The 24,537-nt window shown below is 44.9% G+C and overlaps 1 protein-coding gene across 7 annotated transcripts in view; it reads right to left on the bottom strand.

Moving 5' to 3' along the window:
- ptk2aa (protein tyrosine kinase 2aa) overlaps positions 1–24,537 on the bottom strand; it is an 89,756-nt gene that overhangs the window by 38,397 nt on the left and 26,822 nt on the right. For 3 of the 7 annotated variants that reach the window (XM_036515639.1, XM_036515641.1, XM_036515642.1), the window contains exons 6-15: positions 22,609–22,688; positions 22,049–22,111; positions 18,159–18,213; positions 15,450–15,590; positions 14,942–15,019; positions 12,069–12,176; positions 10,626–10,743; positions 9,310–9,340; positions 7,943–8,007; positions 64–81 (exon numbers count right to left, since the gene is read on the bottom strand). In XM_036515639.1, the coding sequence (XP_036371532.1) occupies positions 64–81; positions 7,943–8,007; positions 9,310–9,340; positions 10,626–10,743; positions 12,069–12,176; positions 14,942–15,019; positions 15,450–15,590; positions 18,159–18,213; positions 22,049–22,111; positions 22,609–22,688 (757 nt within the window). Of the gene's footprint in view, positions 1–63; positions 82–3,172; positions 3,263–7,942; positions 8,008–9,309; positions 9,341–10,625; positions 10,744–12,068; positions 12,177–14,941; positions 15,020–15,449; positions 15,591–18,158; positions 18,214–22,048; positions 22,112–22,608; positions 22,689–24,537 lie in introns of all 7 variants that reach the window. The other 4 variants (XM_036515640.1, XM_036515643.1, XM_036515644.1 and 1 more) reach the window with 2 other exon arrangements.

The raw sequence follows: 24,537 nt of genomic DNA, 5'->3' as shown, positions 1-24,537 counted from the left end.
TTTCCAAAGTGTTAGTAGCAGGTGTTGGAAAGAGTGAAATGGATTTTAAAAGCCAAACTTTACCGTCCCCACTAATTTCCTCTGCAGGTCCATGGGCATGCATAGATGAGAGAAAGAGAGAAAACACAGAAAGAGATAGAGAGTTACTTCATCATTGATTTCATATCATTTCCTATAGCTGAAAGGTTACGATGAGCCCCAGACCTCTGGCTGAACAAGGAATTCTCTAGACATTTGAAAGAGAAACCTTTTCTTCCATTGTCTTTTCATGGGTGTAATTCATTAACCACTTTTCCCCATAATCAAGCCACACCATGGACAGAATGCTCAGAGCCTGATTGAATTTGAACATGGAGGTTGCCAGGACAGCCTGGTCAGCGCTGCTCTGAGGGGTCACCTCAGTTGAAATCCTGGGCGTGTTCAAGTTAAGAGCGAGAGAAACAGGGGAGGCAAGTGGGGCGAGACGCTCCACCAGCTGTGAGGGAGGAGTCAGAGTCACATGTCCTCACAAGGGGGTGGAGCTAAAATATGTTTGCTAGGCGACATTGTCTATTTCCTCATAAAGAGAATAAATTACACCTATCCTAAGGAGCTGTGCTTTTTTTTTACAATGTAACATACATTTTCATCTACTTTATCTACATCTAATTTGTGCCATATTCTAAAATCTTTTTATCAATCGATCAACTAATAACAAATAAAAAATTAGGATATTGATGATTCAAGTAGGACGTTTTAAAACACCACTAAACATTAATGCATACAGTTATCATAAATACAGACATTTTTAAATGTCCAGAAAACAAATCAGCCATTTTAAATTTTGTGTTAAATTTCTGGTTCTGTATGTTTCTCCAGCTTATTAAATCATCAGCATTATAATGAGCTACAGAGCTACATTCAATCTGACTTTTTATGACTACCATGTCTACAGATACACAACTGACAGTTCAACCTGTCCAGATGCATTGATCAATCAATACAATGTTGTAGTCTAACCACATATTTATGGGTCAGTATTTAAACCCTGACTGATTTTCAAAGGGTCTAAAATACCAAATGGAGCTGGATCCTTTGCAGGAGGATTACAAAGGCTAAGAGACAGAATCAGCCCTTTTAATATTAATGTCTCAAAGGAGCCTGGCTGGCAACCAGGAAATTTCTCTTTCCCAAAAGAATGTGCTTTATTGATTTCTGGCAATGGCTTAAATACAATTAACGGGCAACTTAAAGTGGCTATTCTGGGCAAAATAGGACTAATTCAATTTTTGCTATCTTGTAAAGTAGTTTTTCTGTTTCATTTACTTTGCTTGAAAAATACTGAGTGCAGATGTGATCTGGACTTTTCAGCTGCATCAGACACCCACACTGAGACTGAAGGGAGGTGTGCCTGATACACTGTCCCACATAAACCATTTCGAGGGTCCTGTATAAAGACTCAGCAATCATGGTGTCAGTGTACACTTTCAAATGCCTTTCCTGTTCTTGGAAACCCCTTCCTGGAGGCCCAAGACCCTGACATGCCCAGTTTCCTGCTGATCTTTTGACCTTTACTATGGAAAGACTGGTGTCTCGCATTTCCTGTCTTACACATCCACCCGCACCTACCTGTCACCCCCCTGAGCCATCCTATGGGCACCGAATTAGGGTATGGGACAGGTGAGAAAGTGAGGTGAGTGTCTGAAACACCATGCTCCTTTACACCATTAGCCAATCCTTTTCTAATGCAGCTTGGTGTATGCCCCGCCCCATCAAACATCACACTGTCATGCATGACTAGCAGGCAGTCTCTGCCTCTGGAGGAGTTAAGACCACGATACACAGGTACCCTCCAGATGCTGTCAGTAATATCAAATGGGTTGAGCTAGCACAGATTATAGCACTGGCAGCTTAGGTGAAAATGGATGCTTACCACGAAATGAATGTTGGTGTGATATTAACTATGTCACTTCTGTTGCTTCATGGCTCACAGAGGACTCAGGTACTGACCCAGGGAGTGGGTGGTCACAGGCACCAACTGCAGTCATTAATGGAGGTAAAAACGGAGCAAACCCTTTCTTTACAGGGAGGAAAGAACCCTCGGTGTGCACTGTTTCCACTGCAAAATGAAGGGCCACTCTATCAAAGCCAGGTTAATACTTGCTGTGAGGGCCAGTGACCACTCTATAAAAGCCAAGTTAACACGCTGTGAGGGCAGGTCATTACAAATGGACAGTTCCAAGTGGCTGCAACACTGAGACAACTCTCAATGTCTTCCTTATTGGTCAGTCGATTAGAAGTACAACAGCACTCACCAGAGCCCTTTATCAAGAGGCTTGCAAGAGGCAGAATCATGCCTGACTGGTTAATCTAATGGTTCATGGAGGTTCAAATAGTTCCTGACGATTCACAGAGGAATAATGTTCTTATGATTTTTGTATGAGACTTAGATTTAGTTTAGCCTGATTAAATTTATATTTACAATTACATTTGTGTGGCAGCTATCTGGTGTTAGCTTTGGGAAACTATCAAATGTAGTTCAAATCAAATGTAGATGCTGTCTATATAAGACTATGGCATAAAAGCTATTTTAGGTACTAGCTATTACTGAAAACTGTCTTGATCACAGATGGATCACCTACCAATAACTAAGGTAAAATCGTATCAAAATGAATGAAATAAATAATGTATAACATAACTACTCATAAATGGAAACAGAATATTACCACTAATTCAGTGAATGAACACAGCAGACACATTCATCAACTGGAGTTTTAACTGGATGTTCACCATCATAGTTAACTTTGTGTGAGTCAATACTACTTCTTTGGTGAATTAAAATATCAGGTTCACGCAGTCTGTTCCAATTGGCTAAACACAAACAAACTCACTACAATCAATAGAATCTGTGTTAATCTGACCAACAAAAAATGATTTTTTTTTTTTGAGTAGGAACTGTGGGGACCCCCTTACTCCGTTGCTCTGTCTAAATAAAGGGCTCTGGTCTCACCACAGAGTTCACACAACTTCATGCTGAACAAGCCCATATCAAAGCTGGACACCACTGAGACCAGGAGCACAGGGGGTGCAGCGAGACCCTGTCTCTAAGGGATGGGCAGGCTGGAGAAAGTTTGGGGACAGACTGGGGACAGGCTGTGTTAGTGGGGGCAGACAGCAGGCCAAATAGCAGTACCCTTGGGTGGAGACTCATGGGAACAGAAGACAAAAGGAAGGAGAAAGCGCCTGGCTTTGATGGCTTTAGGTGGAGTCTGAGTCACTGATTCTTCATGTGGAGTGAGAGAGGGAGAAAGAGAGAAACAGAGAGAGGGAGAGAGGAATACCGAGAATGTAAATCAAAGTGACAAAAAACAAATGGAGTGAGCACAAATGCATGCACTTATTTCAGAGGATACCATGAGATGGATACTCTTGCTGGCACTGCTGGGAAACTAATGACGTGGTGACAATAAGGCGTGTAGCACAATATGAAAAGAACCATGGTTGACTGCGTGTTGCAATGGCACATGAAGCAAATGTATCTAATGAGGTGTCAGCCATGCTACCCCCGTCCTGGGAGACTTCATGAAGAACTGTGAACTCGGATACCCTGGTTCCCTCACCGCAGAAACCGCAAACGACAAGGCAATTTCTTCTGAGGGCGACACCCCCAATCGCTCCCCGATGAAACCGAGGAGAGGTGCCAGCCTGAGGTGGTCAGTGTACCGGGCAGACAAATCCTCTCCTCGGGAGGAAATGGGTTTCCTCTTTGATCTACTGCGCTCCGAAAGAGACATGCGGCTTATCTGCAGGTATGAGCCAATTTTGTTGAAGCTTCTGAACTTCAGTGAATGCTTTCGGCCATGACTGGGGCATTCCACTGCAGTTATATGGAGCCTGTGACCTCTCTTAAGAGAAACAGTTTATAGATCATGTGTTGATCTTCATGTAAACATCACCCTGCTAGAAGAGTACAGCCAATAAAAATGCATGGTATCGCTCCTGTGGTGAACAAATAATGCAATTGCTCAATCACTCATTCAGAGAAAGACTGAAAGGTAAGCTATGCTTGATGCACTGGTAAACATGTTATTTAGCACTTTCTACAAGGAAAAAAAGAATATCCAGGGCTGTTTTGTTAAAATGTATCGGGAGTTTATATTACAGTTATGATTTAATGTGTATGTTTGTTCTGATAATGTATTTGTTTCATGTTTGTCAAGTATTTGAAATATTTGAAAATGAACTTTGGAGAAAGCAAGTAGTTGGAAGCAGCATGCACAAACCCAGTCAATGGCCCTCACGAGTCTGTTTTATAAATAACTGATGCCCAACTGAACACTTTCCCAGAGTTTCCATTTGCTCACAGCTCACTCTAGAGGCGTTTTAAAGCAGTACACTAAGGCAGCAGTAGTCCCTCAGAAATGCAGTAATTTTACACAAATAGAGAACACAAAGAACACCATAAAAATGACAATGAGAGCAGTGTAGCTGTAACGTAATACATAATGGCTATCAGCCATCGGGAGGATCCACCTCAGCTGCTAAAGTCTGCACAGATGATTATCAGTACCACTTAGCTCTGCAGAACAATGACAGCCCCACCAGCAGCATTGGCCTCTGCCCTGCTCTCCCACCCCCACGCTGCCTGGAGCAACCCCCTCCTCAAGAGCACCCCATCCCACTCCCCCATCCCTACTTTCCCCCCTGGCCTGGACTGTCTCCTGAACAGGCCCCACCCCACCCCAGTGACTCACTCTCCCCTTGAGACAGACCTCTGCCAGCAGAGACACGTCCACTGTCTTCCCAGCGCTCGCAAGCTGGCTATCTGGGCCCTCATCTCCGTGCACAAGGTCCCCTTTGAGAGCGCGGGCTGGCCTGCTCCCGCTCCCTCTCCGGCTCATAACCCCCCCCCCCCAGCTCTGTCTGTGGGGGTCATCAGCACACAGGCTTGTCTGTGCGCTCCCTCAATCCCCTGCTCTCAATCAGCCCTTTATCTGTCTCTCCTGCACAAGCGCAATTACCACTCAACTCTTCCATCCGCCTACAGCCCGCTCCCTGCTCCCACCAGCTGAGCTCCCTGACATTTACAGGCTCAGAGAGAGAGAGCAAGGGAAAGGGAGAGTGAGAGAAAGAGGGAGAGAGGGACAGCAGAGGAGTAAAGCAGAGAGAGAGACAGCAGGAGAGATGGGGAAGGAGAGAGGGAGAGAAGGAGGTGAGAGGGGGAGGGAGGGAGAGAGGGAGAGAGGAGGAGAGAGAGGAAGACAAGTTAGATAGAATGAGAGAGAGAGACAGAATGTGTGACAGAGTGTGTAGGAGAGAGTGGGGCGGAAAGTAAAGTGAGTGGAGAGAGAAAGATAGAAAGGGCAAAGGAGAGAGAGGGGCAGAGACATAGGTGGGGGTGACAGAGAGGAGAGGCACAAAGAGAATGAGTAAGTAAGAGAGAGAGCAAGAATATGTACAGTAAGAGAGCTGGCAGTTTAATAAGGCTGTTTGCACTTCGCTGCAGTGCTGCTGCTCTGGAGTACAGTAAGCAAATTAAAATACCAACAGCAACTGTGAAAATCCTACTCTTGGCCAGCAGCCTCTGCTGCCTGAGCACCACATCCTCCACTCGTCTACACTGCATCTGTTTAAAGATTCATTCTAAACAGGTGTTTGTATACTGCCTGTAAGATACTGCATCTATTTAGAGTTTCACTCTAAACATGTCTCTGTATACTGCCTGTAAGATGCTGTGTCTGTTTAGAGTATAATTCTAAACAAGTCAGCGTACTGCCTTTAAAATACTGGGCTTTAGTTTGATTCTAAACAAATCTCCACAGTGCCTCTGAGATGCTTAGTTTGTTAGGTTTCATTCTAAACAAGTCTCCATATACTGCCTTTAAGATGCTGTGTTTGTTAAGAGTTTCATTTGAAACATGTTTCTTTCCTCTAAGATGCTTGGCTTTGATTTTCATTCTAAACAAGTCATACTTTCAGATACTAGGCTTGTTTAGAGTCCTTCTACTCCCTCTAAGATGCTGGCTTTGTTTAGCATTTCTTTTTATATACATCTGCTTTTAAGATTAAGATGATGCTGAGTAGTGACTCGCTGGTTTTCAATTCAATCTACTCACTCAATGAATCAAGAGCCACTCCCACTGTCAGTGTCATAACCTTAAAAGTGGGAGGCAGTGTGAGTTGGAGTTGAGTCTGTATAAAGCTGCCCTATTTAGTGAGGGTCAGAGGGTGGATGGTGTCAATGTGCCATCACTTCTCATGCTGCTGTTGTTTAAACCTGTCAGTTGTAGACAGGGAGTGTTTAACTTGGCCAGCAAAGCCCTGGTTCTACTTTGTACTAATGTGCATGTGTAAATGGGTGATTCACAGCCTGACTGGCCTTGCAGTCAAAATGCAACTCACAAGCTAGAGATAAACAACTCAAACACACTAACTTACACATCATTCTACATCCTTCCAAAATAATAAACATCACTATTTCAATAGACACATCTTATCATTCCGTTTGAAGCATGGAGTCAAATGCAATAAATTCCCCATCCACAGTTCAGATAACAGATCCAGGAGGGTTCAGTCTGTGACCATAAGCGGGCTAAATAACCCACTGTCACTCACCATAAAGGGCTGAGTGGCTGCACAGTTTGTTAATGGGAGAGCCCACATAAAAGATGACTGCAATTTTACAATTAGGTTAACACCGCGCCACTCATGTGATACTGTAGCTGCACACGTAGGAAATGTTTGAGACACAGCCACTTGGGCCCAAGTGCTTTAGATATTAAAATATTGGTTATGACCAAGCTGGGAGGGTTTTTCACCAGTTTTCTGTCTCTAGGTCGACAGCTGGTCAAAGGTCTACACCACACTTAGGTCTTCAGCCCACATTAGATCTGTGTGGAAATGTGCAGACCTGCAGAGATGCACCATGGGAGTTCTGGTGCAGCTGGCTCACTTTTGCCTTGGGACACATGCTGTTTTTTTTTTTTTGGTGAATTGGGGGAGAGGGGTTGCGGGTGTAGCTGTTCCCTCTCCCTCAAGGCTGTAACTTAATTATCCACAGGCTCATTAATTCACGGCACATGTCCCGCACACTGACTTTTATAGTCAGGAGTGGAGTTAGCCAATGGCTCAGCACCCTCACCATCAGTTAGACTAAAAAATCCATATATGCCATCTCACTCTCCCTGATTCCTCTCTCAGCAAACCACCCTTCTGCTCGGGAAAGAACTGTTAAAATAATACTGTGTCCCATTTAACACTTCTCCTCAGGCCAACTGCAATAACCATCATGCAGAAGTGTGATCCCTACAACTCTTTTCATTTCCTCATTATTTCTAAATGCTCTCACGGAAACAAGTGTTGAGTTCAAGAATAGCTGTCATAAAACCATGACTGTCACATGCCAAATAGTTCATTTCCAGTGGGAATCTCCCTTGTCATGCTGAAACAGCCAACTTGAAAACACCACAATGTTCTGAACACAGAGCCTATAATCAGCCACAGTCTGCGTTTACCTGCAGGAGGATTTCAGGAGGAGGATTTAGCTACGGTCTGATTTCTTAAACTAGCAGTTCGCAAAACCAGAGAACATCCAAAGCACAGCACAAAGTTTAGAATGGAAAGATGCAGCCAGACAGTTAACTTTTTGTCAGCCCTCTTCAAATAACTAAAAATCAGTTTTTAGGAAAAATAAACAGTTAAAATACTACATGAATTGACAGGTGCAGTTGTGCTTCCAAAAGAGTGATATTTACAGCAACAGCATCTGGACACAGCTTGTTTCAGATGAGCGGTCTAGGTGAGAGTCCTAAAAAAGTACATTCCTCCTTCAACATCATGACCATTAGAATATACCAGCAGCTTTTAGCGGCATCAAAATACAAATAAACTGGTCCCTGCATCGAAAACACTCTTGTAATCTGGAGTCTACACAGCAAAGAAAGCTAGAATCTGATGCTCATACCAGAGACAGATATCGCTCGCACTCCCGTTCGGACTCCTTCCAACCTCTTCTCGTTGTTGGCAAGCCTGTAAAACAGAGGTTTGAGAAGATGAAAGGTACACATTGTCCAGTGGGAGCGAGAGCCAGGAGTTTACTCTACTAGCCCATTCCAAGGCACTCGACAGCAGCCTCTGGGCAGTACCATTCACTGCTGCCACTCGCGTGCAGAGGGGGGTCTGCCCTGGACAGGAGAAACAGGAGCTACCACCAGGAAGAGGTTTAAAGGGGGGCAGAGAGCAGCACTTTAAAGAGGATCAAATTCACATTATAGCACACAGAGAAATTCCTCACGATTCAGCCAAAAAAGCTGAGAGGAGCCTGTGTTGGTTTTTTATAAGGAACCTGAAATCTGAGCCAGAGGCGGAAAGTCTTTCCACATGTTCAAAAAAAAAAAAAAAAGGGGAAGAAAACTTTTGGCTTCAAAACATTTCTCCTTATTTGACCAAATCAGATTAGGCCACTTGCCTAGCTGAATAGGTGTAGTTGTTTAAAAGGAACAGACATGAGCCTAATTATAACACAGAATTGTGGGAATGGAAGCCATTCTAAGCATTCATGGATATAAAAAGAGTAATCTGATGAGATAATAACATAGTCTGAAAAAGCACCCACACGAAATGCACACTGTGCATATAAAATGCGATAAAGCTAGCTGCAAAACTGTGCAGATTTGTACCTTGTATCAGCCAGCAAAGGTTTGCCTATGTGATTTGCAAAAAAAAAAAAAAAAAGTCTTCCTGCGCACTCAGCCCAATTCATCCATCACTGTAAAATTAGTATGGTGAGAGGACCATATTGTGGTACTCCTTTGCATTGATTGCCTGCAATGTGATTCACGGTAAGGCTGGACGCATTCCTCTGTGAATTCTTCAGAGGCATTCCTCCACACTGTTAATGCTCCAGTGAGGGTGGAGTGAAAAGGATAGTTGAACTCATCTGTTCTGCTGCATGACTGGTGCAGCCTGATCAGGCGCGCTCTGCTCAGAGCATTGGTGGGAGCTGTGGCTATCACATCCCTTTCCTGTGTTTAAGGGACAGAGGGTCACAAACCACTGAAGCAAATGTGGAATCCATGCTTCAGCTGCACCATACTTTAAAGAGAAGAAAAAAAAGGCTTATGCTCCAGTTACACTCGCCATACTTGTAGCCCGAGAAGGTTTCTGTTTGAAAGATGTCATCTTTCACTGGGTCTTATTTGACTCAAGAATTCACTACATTTATGGTTAAGTAGTAAAGTTAAGTGTAACATTGACTCCTACAATATTAAACATAGAACTTTTGCACATGATTTTTGTAGTAATGGAAAATGAATATTGTACTGTACTTACTTTGGGATTGATGGCAATGCTCTCTCTCCCTCTGTTGGACAAAAGAGAGTAAGTCATTTTCAGCTGAGACAGGGGATGTTTGTAAACAGTCATGGCGTACAGTACAGACTAACAAGTTTTTGTGTGTGTGTGTGTGTGTGTGTGTGTGTGTGTTTGCGTACAATTTGCTCATTCACTGCAAGGAATCAGATTAGTGTCCACAAAGTTTTGACAGTTTGCAACATAAAGCTCATTACTTCTTTCACATAAGGAAAAGACATTGTCTGAGAATGCACCAGTGAACTGCACCTTTCCTGACCTGCTGAGAATGACACGTTGCAACTGCAGCATAAACAACAAAAGACACTGGCTCCAAAACTAGAGTCCACACCGAGCCCATACTTAAGAGGAGAAGATGAGTCCAGCAGGAGGCAAACACACATTTCCTTTCAATACGGCAGCTGTGTGGAGAGGAGACAAGGTACCGTACCGATTCACTGTCTTGCTGTTTGGCAGCCACAGTGTACCGGGTTTGGCAGTTGCACTTTTCGGCTGAAAAGCGAAAATCTTTGCTGTGAATCACTGCTCTGCGACTACAGTAGAGACAGTGACTCTCCTGTGAGCCACTGTGGGCTCCTCTCCCCTCCCACACACCATTACCCTGCTGAGAGAGAAAGCCACGCAGACCTCGCTCTCAAGCTTCCAGCTGCACTTCAACATCTACAATCTAAAATCAATACCTGTCCTTTCATCTTTTTGGAGACTGGAATCCAAGTAAAACAATAGTTCATTTACTTCATGTAAAACCATAGCAGTCAGTCAGTTTCAATAAATAAGGTCTAAAAATCCTTGTATCTTCTTAACTTATGAATGTGTGAATAGTTTACATTGTGTGCATTCAATACAACCTTCTTCTTCAGGACGAAAGAGATATATGTGTCTTAGCTTTAACAAAACAGACTTTCTCCACAGTGAGAGCGTTTTTAAATAGGACCTAAATAATTTTATTACTACTGGTATGACAATATTCTTAAACATAACAATGACTACTTCTTTACAAATAGCATTAGCACAAGGCTGCACATGCAGCAGAAAGATTCTGGATTCTCATTTGTGTATGAGAATACTCCCCTTTGAAGAAAGACAACCGAGTTCCCATTCAGCCTCATTTTTCTTCCAAATGGCTATGCATGCCCCGCGTTGTCTACATACGGAATGTCATCATCGGAAAGCTGCCTGAACAGTCTTGAATGACCGTTATAAAATGATTATGTGCAAGTTTTTTCCTAACCTGTGAAGAAAGGGAGGAATCAGGCTGAAAAGCGTGAGAAGCGTACCTTTCTGCGGTCTGATGATGAAGGACTGGGAGGCTCTGTTCACCAGGCGGCAGTAACCATCTATCAAGTCGGCCATGTTTTCCGCTGTGTTCAGTGACGGCGTTGTCACTGTGAGGGGCTGCAGTGCAGGGAGTCCACAAAGAGGCATTATTAGCACCACAACTGCACCCAATCACCCAGCTGCCCCCTCCCATCCGGACACGGCACGCATACAGGGACACACACACACACAAAGCGAACACACAGCACACAAGCACACACACAGCACACATGCGCACACACAGCACACACACCAGCTACCAGCTGTCTCTACCAGCTAGCTTGTACCTTGTCTGACCAACTATTGAAACTTGGTCATGCAACCTTTCTTATATTGTGACTCCTTGTATGGCTCGAAAGTCATTTTGGATAAAAGCATCTGCCAAATGCATAAATGTAAATGTAACAAACACACACACACACACACTAACACACTCACTCTCCTCTCCCTCCCACACACACACACACACACACACACACACACACACACACACAAACACACTCACTCTCCTCTCCCTCCCCCACACACACACACACACACACACACTAACACACTCACTCTCCTCTCCCTCCCACACACACACACACACACACACACAAGCAGGCATGCACAGTCACACACATGCACGTGTACACACAGCACTTGCAGAAGGACTGAAGTGCTGACTGCAGTACCGAATGAACTTTTGTCCTTTTTTCCTTTGCAAACACACAACTGTAAGTTCTGATTCAATACTTTCTGTAAGTCAGTTATGAATTCATTTACATCAGGGGCAGGTGATGAATGAGGCATTTGTAAGGAGAAGTTTTCCCAATAGGAAGTTTTCTGGTCAGCACTCACAGCAAGACAGCCACTTGAATATTTTAAGGGCCACGCTCCCGTTGAATGCTGAGAAATACGGAAAAATCAATGCTTTGCACTCCACAGCCTCTCCTGACCCTGCCAATATTGAGCGAGGGCCCCACGTCTGCATGCGTGCACAGACAAAGACACAAGGGCACAGGGGTGACCACTGGTTGCAGTAAAAATGATTTTATATCGTCCCTGATTTATGGTGTCATGAGCAGAGGGCATCCACTGCTCAGTGTATCTCAGGTTGTTCCTGACATAGAGGCCAGGGGCAATGTTAAGTAGCTTGATGGCCTCCTAATGGGCCAGTGCAGTCACGCTTGGGAGGGAGAGTGTTCGTCCTCTGTAGCTTCACTCCTTCAGCACACCCTTTAGAAGCCTTTCTATAGCAGGTATGAGGAGATCCACTCTGTTCCAATACTGCTATGTCACACCCTAATAGGGTGAGAGGGGGTGTGATCTGGGTCACACACAGAAGCCACTTTGTCACGCCCACTGCACACATTACTGGATTACTGGATGGGCAGGCTGAAAGGGGCGGAGTCCTGGCATACCTCCGCTGCTCCCGCCACGTTGAGCTGCAGCATACCCTTCCTCTCCTTGTCCTCTGCGCTCGAGTACTGGATGGTCTGCACCTGGTTGAAATTGGCCAGGTGCGTCGGCTGCAAGGAGAAAACCAATGAACTGCGTGCACGCGTCAACACCGTGACTACTGCACAACACAGCAACTCAAGAGGAGATTCTGCCCGATCACTTTGCAGTGTTCAGCTTATTCGGAGTTATACTCTGCTAGTGTGGGGGTTAGTTTTTAACTATAATACATTATACATCATATATTATATGCAATACACTTTTAAAAATGTGCTATGAATTCCACAAGTGCTGTAACACTGGTGCTTTCCAATAACGGAATTAAGTCAGAGCACTGTATTAGCATTTCAAAATGGCACAAGAGCAGCACAGAACAACATAATCATCCACACAATTCAATGTGAAGTAGATCTGCACAGGAGTACATTAAAAGCTTTGCTGTTTCAAATTCAGCCAATATCTTCCATCAAAACACAAGACACCACTGTACTGGAACAAAGTTACACTGCAGATTGCCTGGTTTGCTGTATGGAACGCCAAAGCGAGCTCAATGGATCTGGTTCTTGAGGAGATCAAATTGTTGTTAATTGAGACGTCCAATACTGCAGTAGTAATTTACAGAGCGCAAAAGCATCAGTGGACCTACATCAACTATCATTTTTCTCTTCTGGCTTAATCCCTACCAACAAAACCTGCATTTGATCCAATTGCACTCTCTGAAGGCGATGCCTGCCACAGACACTCCTTCTTCTGCATACACTGCTGAGGTGTTGTTATAAGATTTGAGGTTGTAACTGAACTGTAATCCTGGAGAGACTGAGAGTACACTTTAATATCGCCTCCACTCCTTTTAGAAGCAGTCTTCATGTTTCCACAACACAGATCTTTCATGTTTTATCACCATCGCCCTCATCATCTTCTGTTTCCTCCACAGTGTTAGCTAGTCTCTTAGCAACAGGTCTGCAGCTACACACAGTTGCTGGGGATGCTCTGATCAAGAGATGAGTTACTCCCAGTCCTTTCACCTTCTGAGCATTTGACGGAGCAACGCCAAGCAATAGAGTCAACACACCACGGAATGTTAGACATTTCATTTTTTTTAAATCTAACTGTAATAAAGTAAGCATTTTCAAAAACTGAGGTCATATTTAGCAACAAACGTGGAACCATTGTGAAATTATTGCAGTAATTACTGAGGCAGCATGTATCAAAATTGATATCAATATCAAACAGTTTATCATTGCATGACTAGACAGCAGGTCAAATCACTTTAAAACTCAGAGAGTATACCATGCCACAGAGGGGGTAAAGGGAATGTGTCTGTGCTTGTGAGCAGAATAAAGGAGCAGCAGCAGCTCAAAGGATTGATTTTGATGCTTTGTTGAATTGCTTCAACTCCAAAAGTGAAGCCTTGTAACAACGGCAGCAGACAAAATATAAAAATACACTCAAGAAGTATTATGTGTTTTTTTTTTTTAAGTGAACAGGAAGTTAACCTATTCATTGCCATATAACTACATGTTAGGATGTTAATTTACTATAAAACATAAAAACATACCATTCAAGCAATATCAATACTGCAATACTGGTGTGGTGACATAAAAGTTTACTGTGGTTGTCAAAATTCTGGTAGCAGTATGTAGTATATGTAGTACTACAACCTGGCACTGAGCATCAGTGCAGGTGATGTTTTATCAGTCGAGACAGAAAGGCACTGCTGAGAGGCTGGCATGTAGGATGGATGACTAATCTTAAGAATTAAGCAGCAGGAGAGCAAATGCAAGCAATGCTATAGTTCACCATAGCTCAGAGAACCAATGATCATTTTTTTCTGTACTTTAAGGTTGAATTTATAAATTTAATTATGTTGAAAAAAGACAGCGGTATAGGATGTCGTCTTCTCCCTCCCACACTGCCTTATAATGATGAATTTAATTTTGAATTTATCTGATTCAAACATGACATTCAATATATTTCCACATTGGTTATTGGCTTTTCCAAGTATCTAATACTGCAATAAGTATAAATATCCCTCAGTGCTTTATGTTTTCACACGTCACCATATTAACCATGGGCTTCCTGTTCCAACAAGCTCCTCCACTGTGGGGCAGACAGCCCCACACAGCAGTGAGCCTCAGCCCTGAGAGCTGGAGCTAGTGGTTTTGGCCATCCGTTCCCTTCCAAACAAAAGACCAGACTGCTCTTCCAGAAATATCCCTCATCAAGCCTCACCCGGCAGCTAAACAACATGCAGGAGATCTGATGCCTTCAATCTGTGAAGAAAACACCTCTGGGTGATCTCCCCTCCCGCGGTACGCCAAGGGCCTTGTGATGTGAATATTCACTCAGTTCCACTCTATCAATCCCTGTGGACCACATGGCATAATTATTCTGAGTGCTCTTCGACACACTGTTATGTGTGTGTGTGTGTGTGTGTGTGTGTGTGTGTAATGGGAGGGGGACTCTGATCATCTTCAAGGTGAGATGAGAAGGCTGGGACAGCCTTCATGCCAAGGTTCATGCCAATGCCAAGGCTGAATACCATCATCACCACAATGCAGCCCAAACAGTCACAGTTGCATAAAAGCACCCACACAAAGCAGCATTTTCTAAAGCATTTGTGAGCAGATTCACTCCTTCATTGAAAAAGACCTCTCAGGTCAAGAGAAACAGGCACAAACCTTTACATCATACTCGTGAATGCCGCTGTCATTATTCAACACAAGCACATGTGAAATAAAGACAGTACTTATGAACTTCCTGGTATTGCTGACTGTATGATTACATTCTATGAACAGACAGGATGGCATCTGACTCCAGGCACGACAGTACTCACAGTTGAACCCTTGTCTGTAAGGTAGCTGATCCCCTCCTCAGGCCCAATTGCAAGCTCCACTGAGATGATCCAACTCGACTGCAGGGCACAGGCAGAAAGATACAGAAAGAGAAAGATATTACTCATGCATATTTTATATATATATATATATATATATATATATATATATATATATATATATATGTGTGTGTGTGTGTGTGTGTGTGTGTGTGTGCATATATTTGAGTTGCAGAAAATAATGGAACATTAAACACACGGCAAGTCAGACATTCTGACTCAACAGAGGATACAGGTTACACACGTATGAAAGAAACTACTGGTGGCAAAACAATTACTGTTTTTCTCTTTGTGCCCTGCAGGTGTCACTGTAATGCAGTAATCCTCTGTAGACAGACCACTGACCCAACCCAACGGAGCATGCCTGGCACGTTCTAAGCACAGAGCCACTAATCTCCCCAAAACACACTTTACTGAAAGGCAGGTAACAGCTCTGTTTAGAAATACCTACCCCAAGGGCACATTTGAAACATTCCTTGTCAAATCTGTAAACCGGCGACAGGATTTCGAAGAACTTGAGGATGCTCTGCTCGTCATTCAGGTTGGCGAACTGCTTGAAGGTCTGCTGGATTAACTTCCTCAGCGTTTTTGCCTTTTCAGGAAAATGGACACATCTTGTGGTTAGAGATGTGGATACTACCATCATTGAGTTTAGTAGTAATTTAATGTAAAATGTGCCAATGCAGTTACAAGACATGCTACACAATAAGCATTACAGCATTATATTACACAACCTACATGCTATTTATTTGGTTACCAGACAAAAGCTTATTTACTCAGCATACACTTTACATATAATCCATTTCTGCTGATGGATCTTCACCTTAACAGTAGCTAAGAAGCTTGCACAAAATTAAAACATGACCACCTCAAGTGCAAAGTACAAATCTAACACTCCATCATCTGCAGCACAGTCTTAACATGTAGTTGACTGTAGCACTGAAATACTAGCGAATGTGAGTTTCAAACAGGTATATCATTGATCTCTTCCTATTGTAGCTGGTCAGTTTATGTTGACCATCACAAGCTTGGTGTATTTAGCGTAAGTATACAGACTTCTGTAGAGAAGAATCATTAATTTAGTGGTGACATAAAGGGTAAATATTCCTTCCATGAAGAGCAAGACAAATAACCTCCAGAAGACAATAAACATCTTTCCCATCATTTTTCATTGATCACTTCTTATCCTATTATAACTGTGAATTAAACATGCTTGACAGACAGAGATAGATACATAGACAGCATAGCTTGTGTTTAATCCACAATGCGATCCTAAGCAGGAAACAACATCTAATTAAATCTGTCAACTGTAATTTCTTTCACTATCTGATAAATAAAACATGCATTTTTATGAAGGGGAAACAGTTCTATTTTTACTTTTTCCTTCGCGTTTGAAATCCTCAGAGGAAAGCATAAAGCTCAGAGCGTGCGGGACGCATTCACAAAGGAACGAACATCTCTATGCCCTGTACTAAGACTGCCACCATAATCACTCATGTTATGTGTTTATACATGACACATACACGTGACCTTGAGTTAAGCTCATTAACTTGTGATGTGTGTGGGCAGCTGTCTGACTCTCGCCCGTTAGGAGCTAAACTCGTACAAGGCATTTTAGCCTGCTCTTAATGGGCCCAGGGTAAGGATGTAGAGTCAGGGGGATCAGCACACTAGGATGTAATGACTGAGGAATAATCTGGGAATCTGTTTTCGTGCCATCCACCCTTCCGCACTGTATCTCTGTCCATCTCCACAGGAAATGTGGAGCAGAGTTCAGAGGCACGGAATGCCCTCAGAGCCTAAAATGGCCTCCGAGTTCATCTTTTACGAGGGTGTGGAGGATTCGGTGGGTGTTCTCGCGATGGTCAAGAGATGGCAGCCCATTCTCCAGCACTCTGAAGGTTCCTGTCCTGCACCGCGGACACCTTGTTGACACAATCAGGTGTAAATTTCATGTGACCTTTCACAGCACTGGCTCTTTATCGGCTCTCGAGTGCTTTTAAACAGGCCCTTCCAGCGTAAATCAGGGGTTTAATTATGCTATTGCCACGTCGGTGCATCCATCCTTTCTTTACTGCGTAATTTGATTACGCTTTCGATGAGTTCTATTACAAACCGGAGCCATCTGTCATGTGGAGTCTGGGGGAAAGAACTCATGTGGATAGCTAAAATAATCACATTAACAATTTCTGCTAGTTCAAATCACCACAAAGCCTTAACACGGCTTCATTTGAAAAGACCGACACATGGGCAGCATTCTGGGGTGTAATGTGGATCACGCTCACACTGTTACACGGCTGCTGCTCTGCAATAAACACATGCTCCTTGTGTCAGAGGGGGTTACAGTGGTCACAGACAGAGCTTCGCTCAGGGGATGGGGGCAGGAACGTCACACGTGCCGAGGGTACATGGGCGAGCACCAAGCAGGTGACCTTCCTGAACAGTGATGTCTGTATGACAGAAGGAAGGGGCCCACGGGCTGCCCCCTCTCTAATCCTCCCAGCACTGGGGGTTGGGGGAGGGTGGAGCTTTATGATGACCTCCAGGGTCAAAGCCTCCCACACACACACACGCCCGCTGGCGGAGCATCTGTCCAAACCCCCCCCCATTCCCTTGCTTGGTATCCGCGCCCTGCTTTCCCTCCTGGCTCACTGTCTGTGGCTGGGTGGCATGCTCAGCCTCGTGCCCTAAATTCATCACTGCTGCTGGGGACTGCCCCTGCGGACACATCTGGCGTGGATTTTAGGCTCCTGTCGGCAGAGGCCATACAGAGTCCACATCTGGCTCCCTCGCTCCTCAGAACAGCCGTGAGAATGGCTGTGCCACTGACAGGCTTGCAGGTTTACATCCAATGGTGTGGCAGGCTTCCCTGCAGGAGTCAAGCTTCACTGAAAAACAAGGTTGTACGAGGCAGTACACCAGCTCCCCTCACAGGCGGGGGGGCGGGGGGGGGGCGGGGGTGGGCAGTGAAGAGCGTGGGGCTGACAGCAGCGGGGGTGGTTCTATCAGGCCTGCTCAGAGAACGCCCACAAGCGGGAGGCAGAACTAGGCCGCTCGCTCTCTGGGGTGTAACGCCCAGCGATACAGAGGGATTCCACAGGAAGGGAGTGGAATTGAATCCACCATGAGGAGGCTGTGGGGGCAGGGGGACATCTCTCACCTTGACGGAGTCCAGCAGACTCTTGGGGAAGAACCTTCTCAAGCCCACATCTTTCCTGTGAAAGCCAGAAAAAGCAAAGCATTAGTTTGCCTGGGATAAAAACAGCATGTATATAATACATACAGACACATAAAATGTTCCACAAGCAGAGATAACTGGCACCTGCACTGTAAGAAGAGCAATAATTTAAGCTGATAGAGCATTTTTCTGAATCATCTTTTACTTTGCTTTACGGTCATTTGTATTTATCTATGGGCTGAACTCTAAAGGAAGTCCTCCATTTGCAAAAAGATCATCAAGGATTTTAACTGATCTGAAAAAAGGCCTCTAGAAGCAGCGCATTCTACAGTATTGGACAGAAAAACAGGATGTTTGTTAATTATACACATACTCCTCTGAGACTCTGGATTGCTGCTTTTACTCAGACAGAAACGGGGTGGATCTGACAATTTAAAAGCCTATAAATCCTGCTCTCCTTTGCAATCATTTTATCATTCAGTTCAGATGAAAAGAAAGCTTGTTAAATTTGAACTCATTCCACTGGCTATTAATGTTCAGTGGCAAAAGAGATCAATGGTGTTTATTAGAGTCGTGAGAGGGTGCCGTAAAGCTGATGCTTTTGCCCCGGCGAGACATAACAGAGCAGTAAAAGAGGGAGATGGGCTAAGTGCTCAGTAGCAGACATGACACTTAGCCCTGCCAATATTACAGAGACCTGCTAAAAACAAATATCACAGAGGAAATGCAGCCCAAGTGCAAATAGCACATATTCGTGGGCAAAAGGAAAAGAAGGCAAACCCTGTCATGTGTTTTAGCAGAGCAACAAGCTGCTATATGTAGCAGAACGAAGAATGGTAACAGTGAAGGTAGCTGTCACAGGAATGATTCCTGATTTATTCCCTTAAATTACAGTGCTGCTATGGTTCTATTCTGTTAGCACTTTATTAGATTTCGATCACATCAAATTTAATGTCCTCTCTGAGGTTTTCTGCGTCAACCCTCCCAGCCGTAACAGAGCGAGCATTAACCAAGAGCGCATAATCTGGAGAACCACCAATCAACTGGGGGCTTTATCAGTGGGAAAATGCACAAGGAAAAGCTTGGATAAGCATTAGCATTTTGCCATGCGGGCATATGCCTTTCAGAGAGGCTCCAACGGCACTCGCTGAAATTAATTTTTTCGCTCGCGAGTCCCCCCCTCCCCCTGCTACAGTCCCCTGTAATCAGAGCTGCCCACTGGCGTTACCGTGCCACATCTGCCGGCTTGTTAGCCGTGGCCCAGATTGGAAATTACGTCTGATTGGAGTGCGTTTGGCAACCGCCATCCTCCCCCTCCCCAACCCCTTCTCGCGCTCTTGCCTGGTTCAGGGCCAGAGCTAGGCTGGCATGTATGCGCCCAGCGTAGTGACTGACCTGGAAATAACATTAGCATTTGCACAGCCTGCCTCCCTGTCTATTGTGCGGGTCTAGGAGAGGAGCTACGGGGCTGTGGAATGTGTGGCCTGAGAAGGGAGCTGGCAGGAAGTACGTGGTCATTAGAAGCACGCTTTGTCCTCCCAGATAAATGCCCCCCCAGAAAAAATCCCCACCCACACCACATCAGATGCACCGAGGTGAGAGGATGGTATCGGTACACATTCTTTATGTGCTAATCAGATATGCAGGTCGTCACACTGAAAATTTGCTGAAGCTATGCGAGTTCTGATTTGCTAGCTCGTTATGAGCATTCTTGAGAGGACATGGTCTAGAAGAGAACATCCATAGGAATGCATAGGAACGCATAGGACAGCAGGCAGCACCAGAATCAACCAGCACCAATCACAACCTCCTAGATGGAGGATGGAAGGAATGCAAGAGCTGAATATCTTGTCCAATTAGAACATCTGTAGTATCAGAACAAGACTGTTCTGCAGATCTCCAAACAATTCCACAGGGGATTTCCTGCTTGTGAAACGGTCGAATGGTCTTATTCCAGTATTCAGTGTGCAGATTCATGCAGGAAACTCCATGTTGGATGGTAGTTTACCAAACACTTTTAAAAGAAGGAGAAGATGGTTAGTGGAGAAGAGGGCTGTTAGGAGCATAATCATTTGTTGATAATACGAGGCACTGATCGGTCCTTGCTATGCATCTTAATCGATATGGTAACACTAATTTCAATGACAGATTTTCCCAGTATGTACAGATTTAATATAGCTCCGTATTTTTCATAAAAAGGTATCTTTTTTCATCTCACGCTGCCTCATGGCCCATATAAGGTCCCCTGATGTGCTACTACAAAGGTTCACACTGTGACTACCCACACAGGGTAGCCCACCTACAAGACATTCACCTTTAAATCTACAAAAACGATGGGCCATCAGTTTCTCTCACTTATTGAGCGAAGCAAAGCCATCCGTGTGCACTCCATCATAGGAGATATCATCATTCTGCTAGATATGACCATGGATCAATTATCCTCCTCTATAAATAGCATCGCGTTTCATCGCAGGGCTGCTGAGGCGATAACCCACATGAGTCAGGCCTGAAAAAAACAGCACCATTAAAGATTCAGCTCCCCTTCCTCACTCCTGCTGCATGCGTATTACTGATCAAACGAACAGGTGCACAGACGGACAGAGAACTTTAGTCTAAAGCTGGTCTTTAATGACATTCAGCCGCAGGGGAGAGACAGAAGGTCGCTTTAGGAAAGGACAGTCCTGAGCATATTCCTCCCCGTATCTCTCAGGTGTGCTTCCCGCTGTACACCTTAGATTTATGCCGTACGCTGCCAGATGATGCTGCCTCATTTCTCACGACAATGACCCCATTAGCCAGAGCACTACCATCGTGCGAGAATGCAAGAGCTGCAGGAGCTGTGTGCGGAAGCCAGCTCTGTACAAGTGTGGCTTCACACTAATCTGTGAGCTTCTCTTTCACTCTGGCTTTGTCAAATAATGAACCCCTAACTGTGGATTCTGAGAGCCGGGGAAATTAATTTCCCTTAAGACAAATGCTGAACTCCCTCTGGGTTCTCTGGCGGCACAGAGTGGATCACAGGAGCTCGGATAATGACCCAGGGGCCCATGGGGGTGGGGGTGGGGGTGTGGGGTTGGGGGGGGGGGGCACATGTCGATTGTGGTGGTTCACGCTTGGACTTTGAAAAACATCACGATCCAACCAGTTCGAGGTGACTGCTGATAAGGAACAGAGGAATTGGGGAACCAAGGAACAGTTTTGCTCAGAACATGCGTTCCCATAAAAATTCATGGCCTTAGACATGCCAGCTCTTTGTTTATAAGTTTCCTGCACCTTAACATTACTGAACAGCTTTCCTCATAATGTGTCCCTTAAAACCTACAGCCTTAGAAAGAACACCACCATTTGGTTTTTTGTTTTTGGAAAGGAACATCTGAAAAATACATGATAGTCTGCTGCATTCAGAACTTGAGGGATAAAAAGCAGCCTGTTGTTAGTGAGCCTCATTATAATGGAAGAGGTCCTGAAGTCTCAAAGAGCAAGATGCATTAGCACACATTAGTATTAGATTGCCTCTCAGTGCATTTTGGCTCTTTAATACCTGAAGGATATGACTGTGGATTTGAATCTCTCTCGACTATGCTTATGGAACAAACACTTCCTATCTGCTCACTCATGAAGGCTCTTTTCACTCTTTTCAGCACTGCCCATTTTCTCAATCATAGGCCTTGACCTTTGTTGACAAACCCCGCCTCCTGAAACTCAATACTCAGCCTGCCTCACTGCTGTCCTTACATTGAGACTTGGATGTCCCTCTCTATGTAACAGCTGCAGAGGAGATGTAGGTTTATTTGCCATGTCCTGTTAACCTAGTTATGTGATCGCTCTTGTGTTACATAATTTAAGACATGTTAAAGCAGCAGGATACTTACTCTAATAATTCATAGTTTGATTTCTTATCCAGAGCATTTCCCCGCATTTCCCTGAAAAACCTCCTGCAACAGAAACACATCAGTTATTAGTATGGATGTGACAAATGTATATGCAAAGACACATCACAGCAATCACAACGATTACTGGTGAAGCCATAAAATAAATATATGCTCTGTATAATAGGGTGCAGGTGCACATGTAAATGAAATATAGTAGCTGAAGAAAAAACAGTGGCTGAATGTTTCCCACATTATTCTTACATGGCTCCAAGAGAAGGTGTGGTTAGTAGTAGCAAGCATTCATTCATCACACTTGGCTGTCCCCTTGGGATGCTATTTATCTGTGCAATCAAATTCAGGTCTCACTGTTGGGTAACACTGAACCAGTACTAATCAATAATAGGCCTAACAATTCATATTACCAGTGAAATTATGTAACAATCTGGTTTCTCATTAAACCTAATACGATGTTCCAAACAGACATATTTAAAATGATTACGAATTGATCATCTTTGCAGAAGAGTCTGATGCATTCGCTGATGTCAGTGTAACTAACTCACCGAATTTCAAGGCATCCCAGCTTCAGAGCGATGTCCTGCTCCACCTGATCAGCTATTTCCAACATGTAATCACTTTTAACCTGAGAAACGAGACTACCATCAGTCCTCTGAATTAAAACAAACAGCCAATTCTCTTCCACCCTGATGAGGAAAGGCCCAACTGTGCTGTATGCTGTCACCATTCACACAAGTAACACTGTACAGAACTCAGAGTCCACAAATGTGCGTAATCTAACAGGTTACAACTTGACTTGACTAGCCGTTTCTCTCCTAGATTCTGTGGTCTAGTGACTGCAACCTACTAACTAATACCTATGACTACTCACACAACAACTCTGAGTATCTGCCTGGGCTCTGGGACATTGTGGGTTCCATCATGTCTTTGTAAATGCCGAGTTCTGTGGTGAGAGGGAGTGCCTGCTGTTTTCAAAGATGGATTATGGGTAAGCCCTGTGATGGACAGAAAGCTGGTCCATTGGGTGCACTTAAACATCAATGTTGTTCAGCAATAGTGAAATGGGGAAACACTCAGATCCTCTGAGCTACCCGGGCAAAGCAGCTTCTAGTATTGCTCTCCTCACAAGACAAAACTGCTTTTTTTCCCCCTCCTTCTTCCCACCAGCCATCTCTTCACTTCAGAGCACACCAAACGAGCCACAGGGTGCAGCAGGTTTAAAGAAAGAGGATATGAAGGTGGTGGGGGGGGTAAGGGGGCATTCTGGGCTTGGTCCAGGCCCAGGGGGTTGACCTCATGTGGTAGCCAGCCTGCGCAGTGTACATTTGAGAGCTGCCCAGAAGGGGTGGGGTGGCGTGACACCCCCCTGAGGAGGTGGGGGAGGGCTGAGGGCTGAGGGCTGCAGAGGCTCATTGAGATGCGTGGCGTGGTGGACGCGGGAGCCTGGCCGTTAAACGAGCCGGGGAACACATGGTGCGGGACGGCGCCCTTTCGGGGGACAGCACTGAAATATGGCTCTCTGGTACACAATGGCCGCTCTCTCCTTCTGCCTGCTGCCATAAATATTGATGCGGTGGGCAGCTGCAGTAAACCTCACCGCGCATAAAAAGCGATGCACCGTTGCTTTGCTGCTAGATTTGCTGGCGACAGCTTTGCGCCGCTGCTTTAATGCGTATTCGGCTTCCCCCCAGTGCGCACAGCACAAAGCTCTTTTCTTTGTGCGATGAGCCTCCCCCTTTGAAGGCGAGCAGCGGGTACGTCACTTAGATCTAATCGTCTCTGAGGCGTGCTCTTTGCCAGCATGCAGACGCGTCTCTTTTCATCATCCGGAGTCGCAGGCAGGGAGCAGGCCCTTCTCTGTCCTTCTGTCTGGCTCTGCCAGTCGGCCCTGCTTCTTAAGGTCAATTGCTTGGTGCCTCTCTGGCCTCGAGAGGCCCAGCAGAGCCCCCTCTGGAACAGGCCAGGCAGCAGACCTGCTGGGCCCTTTGATTTTGCTCCGAGACGGAAGTGGGGGCCTGAGAAGCACACTTCTGAGCCCCTCAGAGGAACGGATGGCACGGCGGAGGCTGCTGACCCATTTAGCCTGTCCGCAGACTGTCTGGGGGAGTGTGTTAGGCCTGTGACTGCGCGCTGCTCCAGAGCACATCTCCCCCCACGCACCAAACACTGGGAGGCGGCCATGTGATGGGGCCGTACTCTCCATCTGAGGGAGATGGAGTCAAAAACTGTCTCCACAGATAAGTGTCCATGACCTGTGCTGTCCTCGGCTTCATTCAGCTGAGGAGAAGCTTTCACATCTGCACAACTTGTTCCTCTTTCACAGCAGATGAACACAGGACTCATCATCATTTCAAATATTTCTCTTTTCTACACACATCATTTTTGACGTTTAGGGAAATATCTGATGCACAGCTCAGTCTACCAGTCTCACACAAGTAGGCCCAAATTCACACGGTTTTGGGATCAGGCAATTT

Source organism: Megalops cyprinoides, chromosome 21 (genome assembly GCF_013368585.1).
Source record: "Megalops cyprinoides isolate fMegCyp1 chromosome 21, fMegCyp1.pri, whole genome shotgun sequence".
NCBI classification, from domain to species: domain Eukaryota; kingdom Metazoa; phylum Chordata; class Actinopteri; order Elopiformes; family Megalopidae; genus Megalops; species Megalops cyprinoides.
The sequence above is the reverse complement of the archived record's forward strand: the minus strand, read 5'-3'. Positions and strand labels throughout refer to the sequence as shown.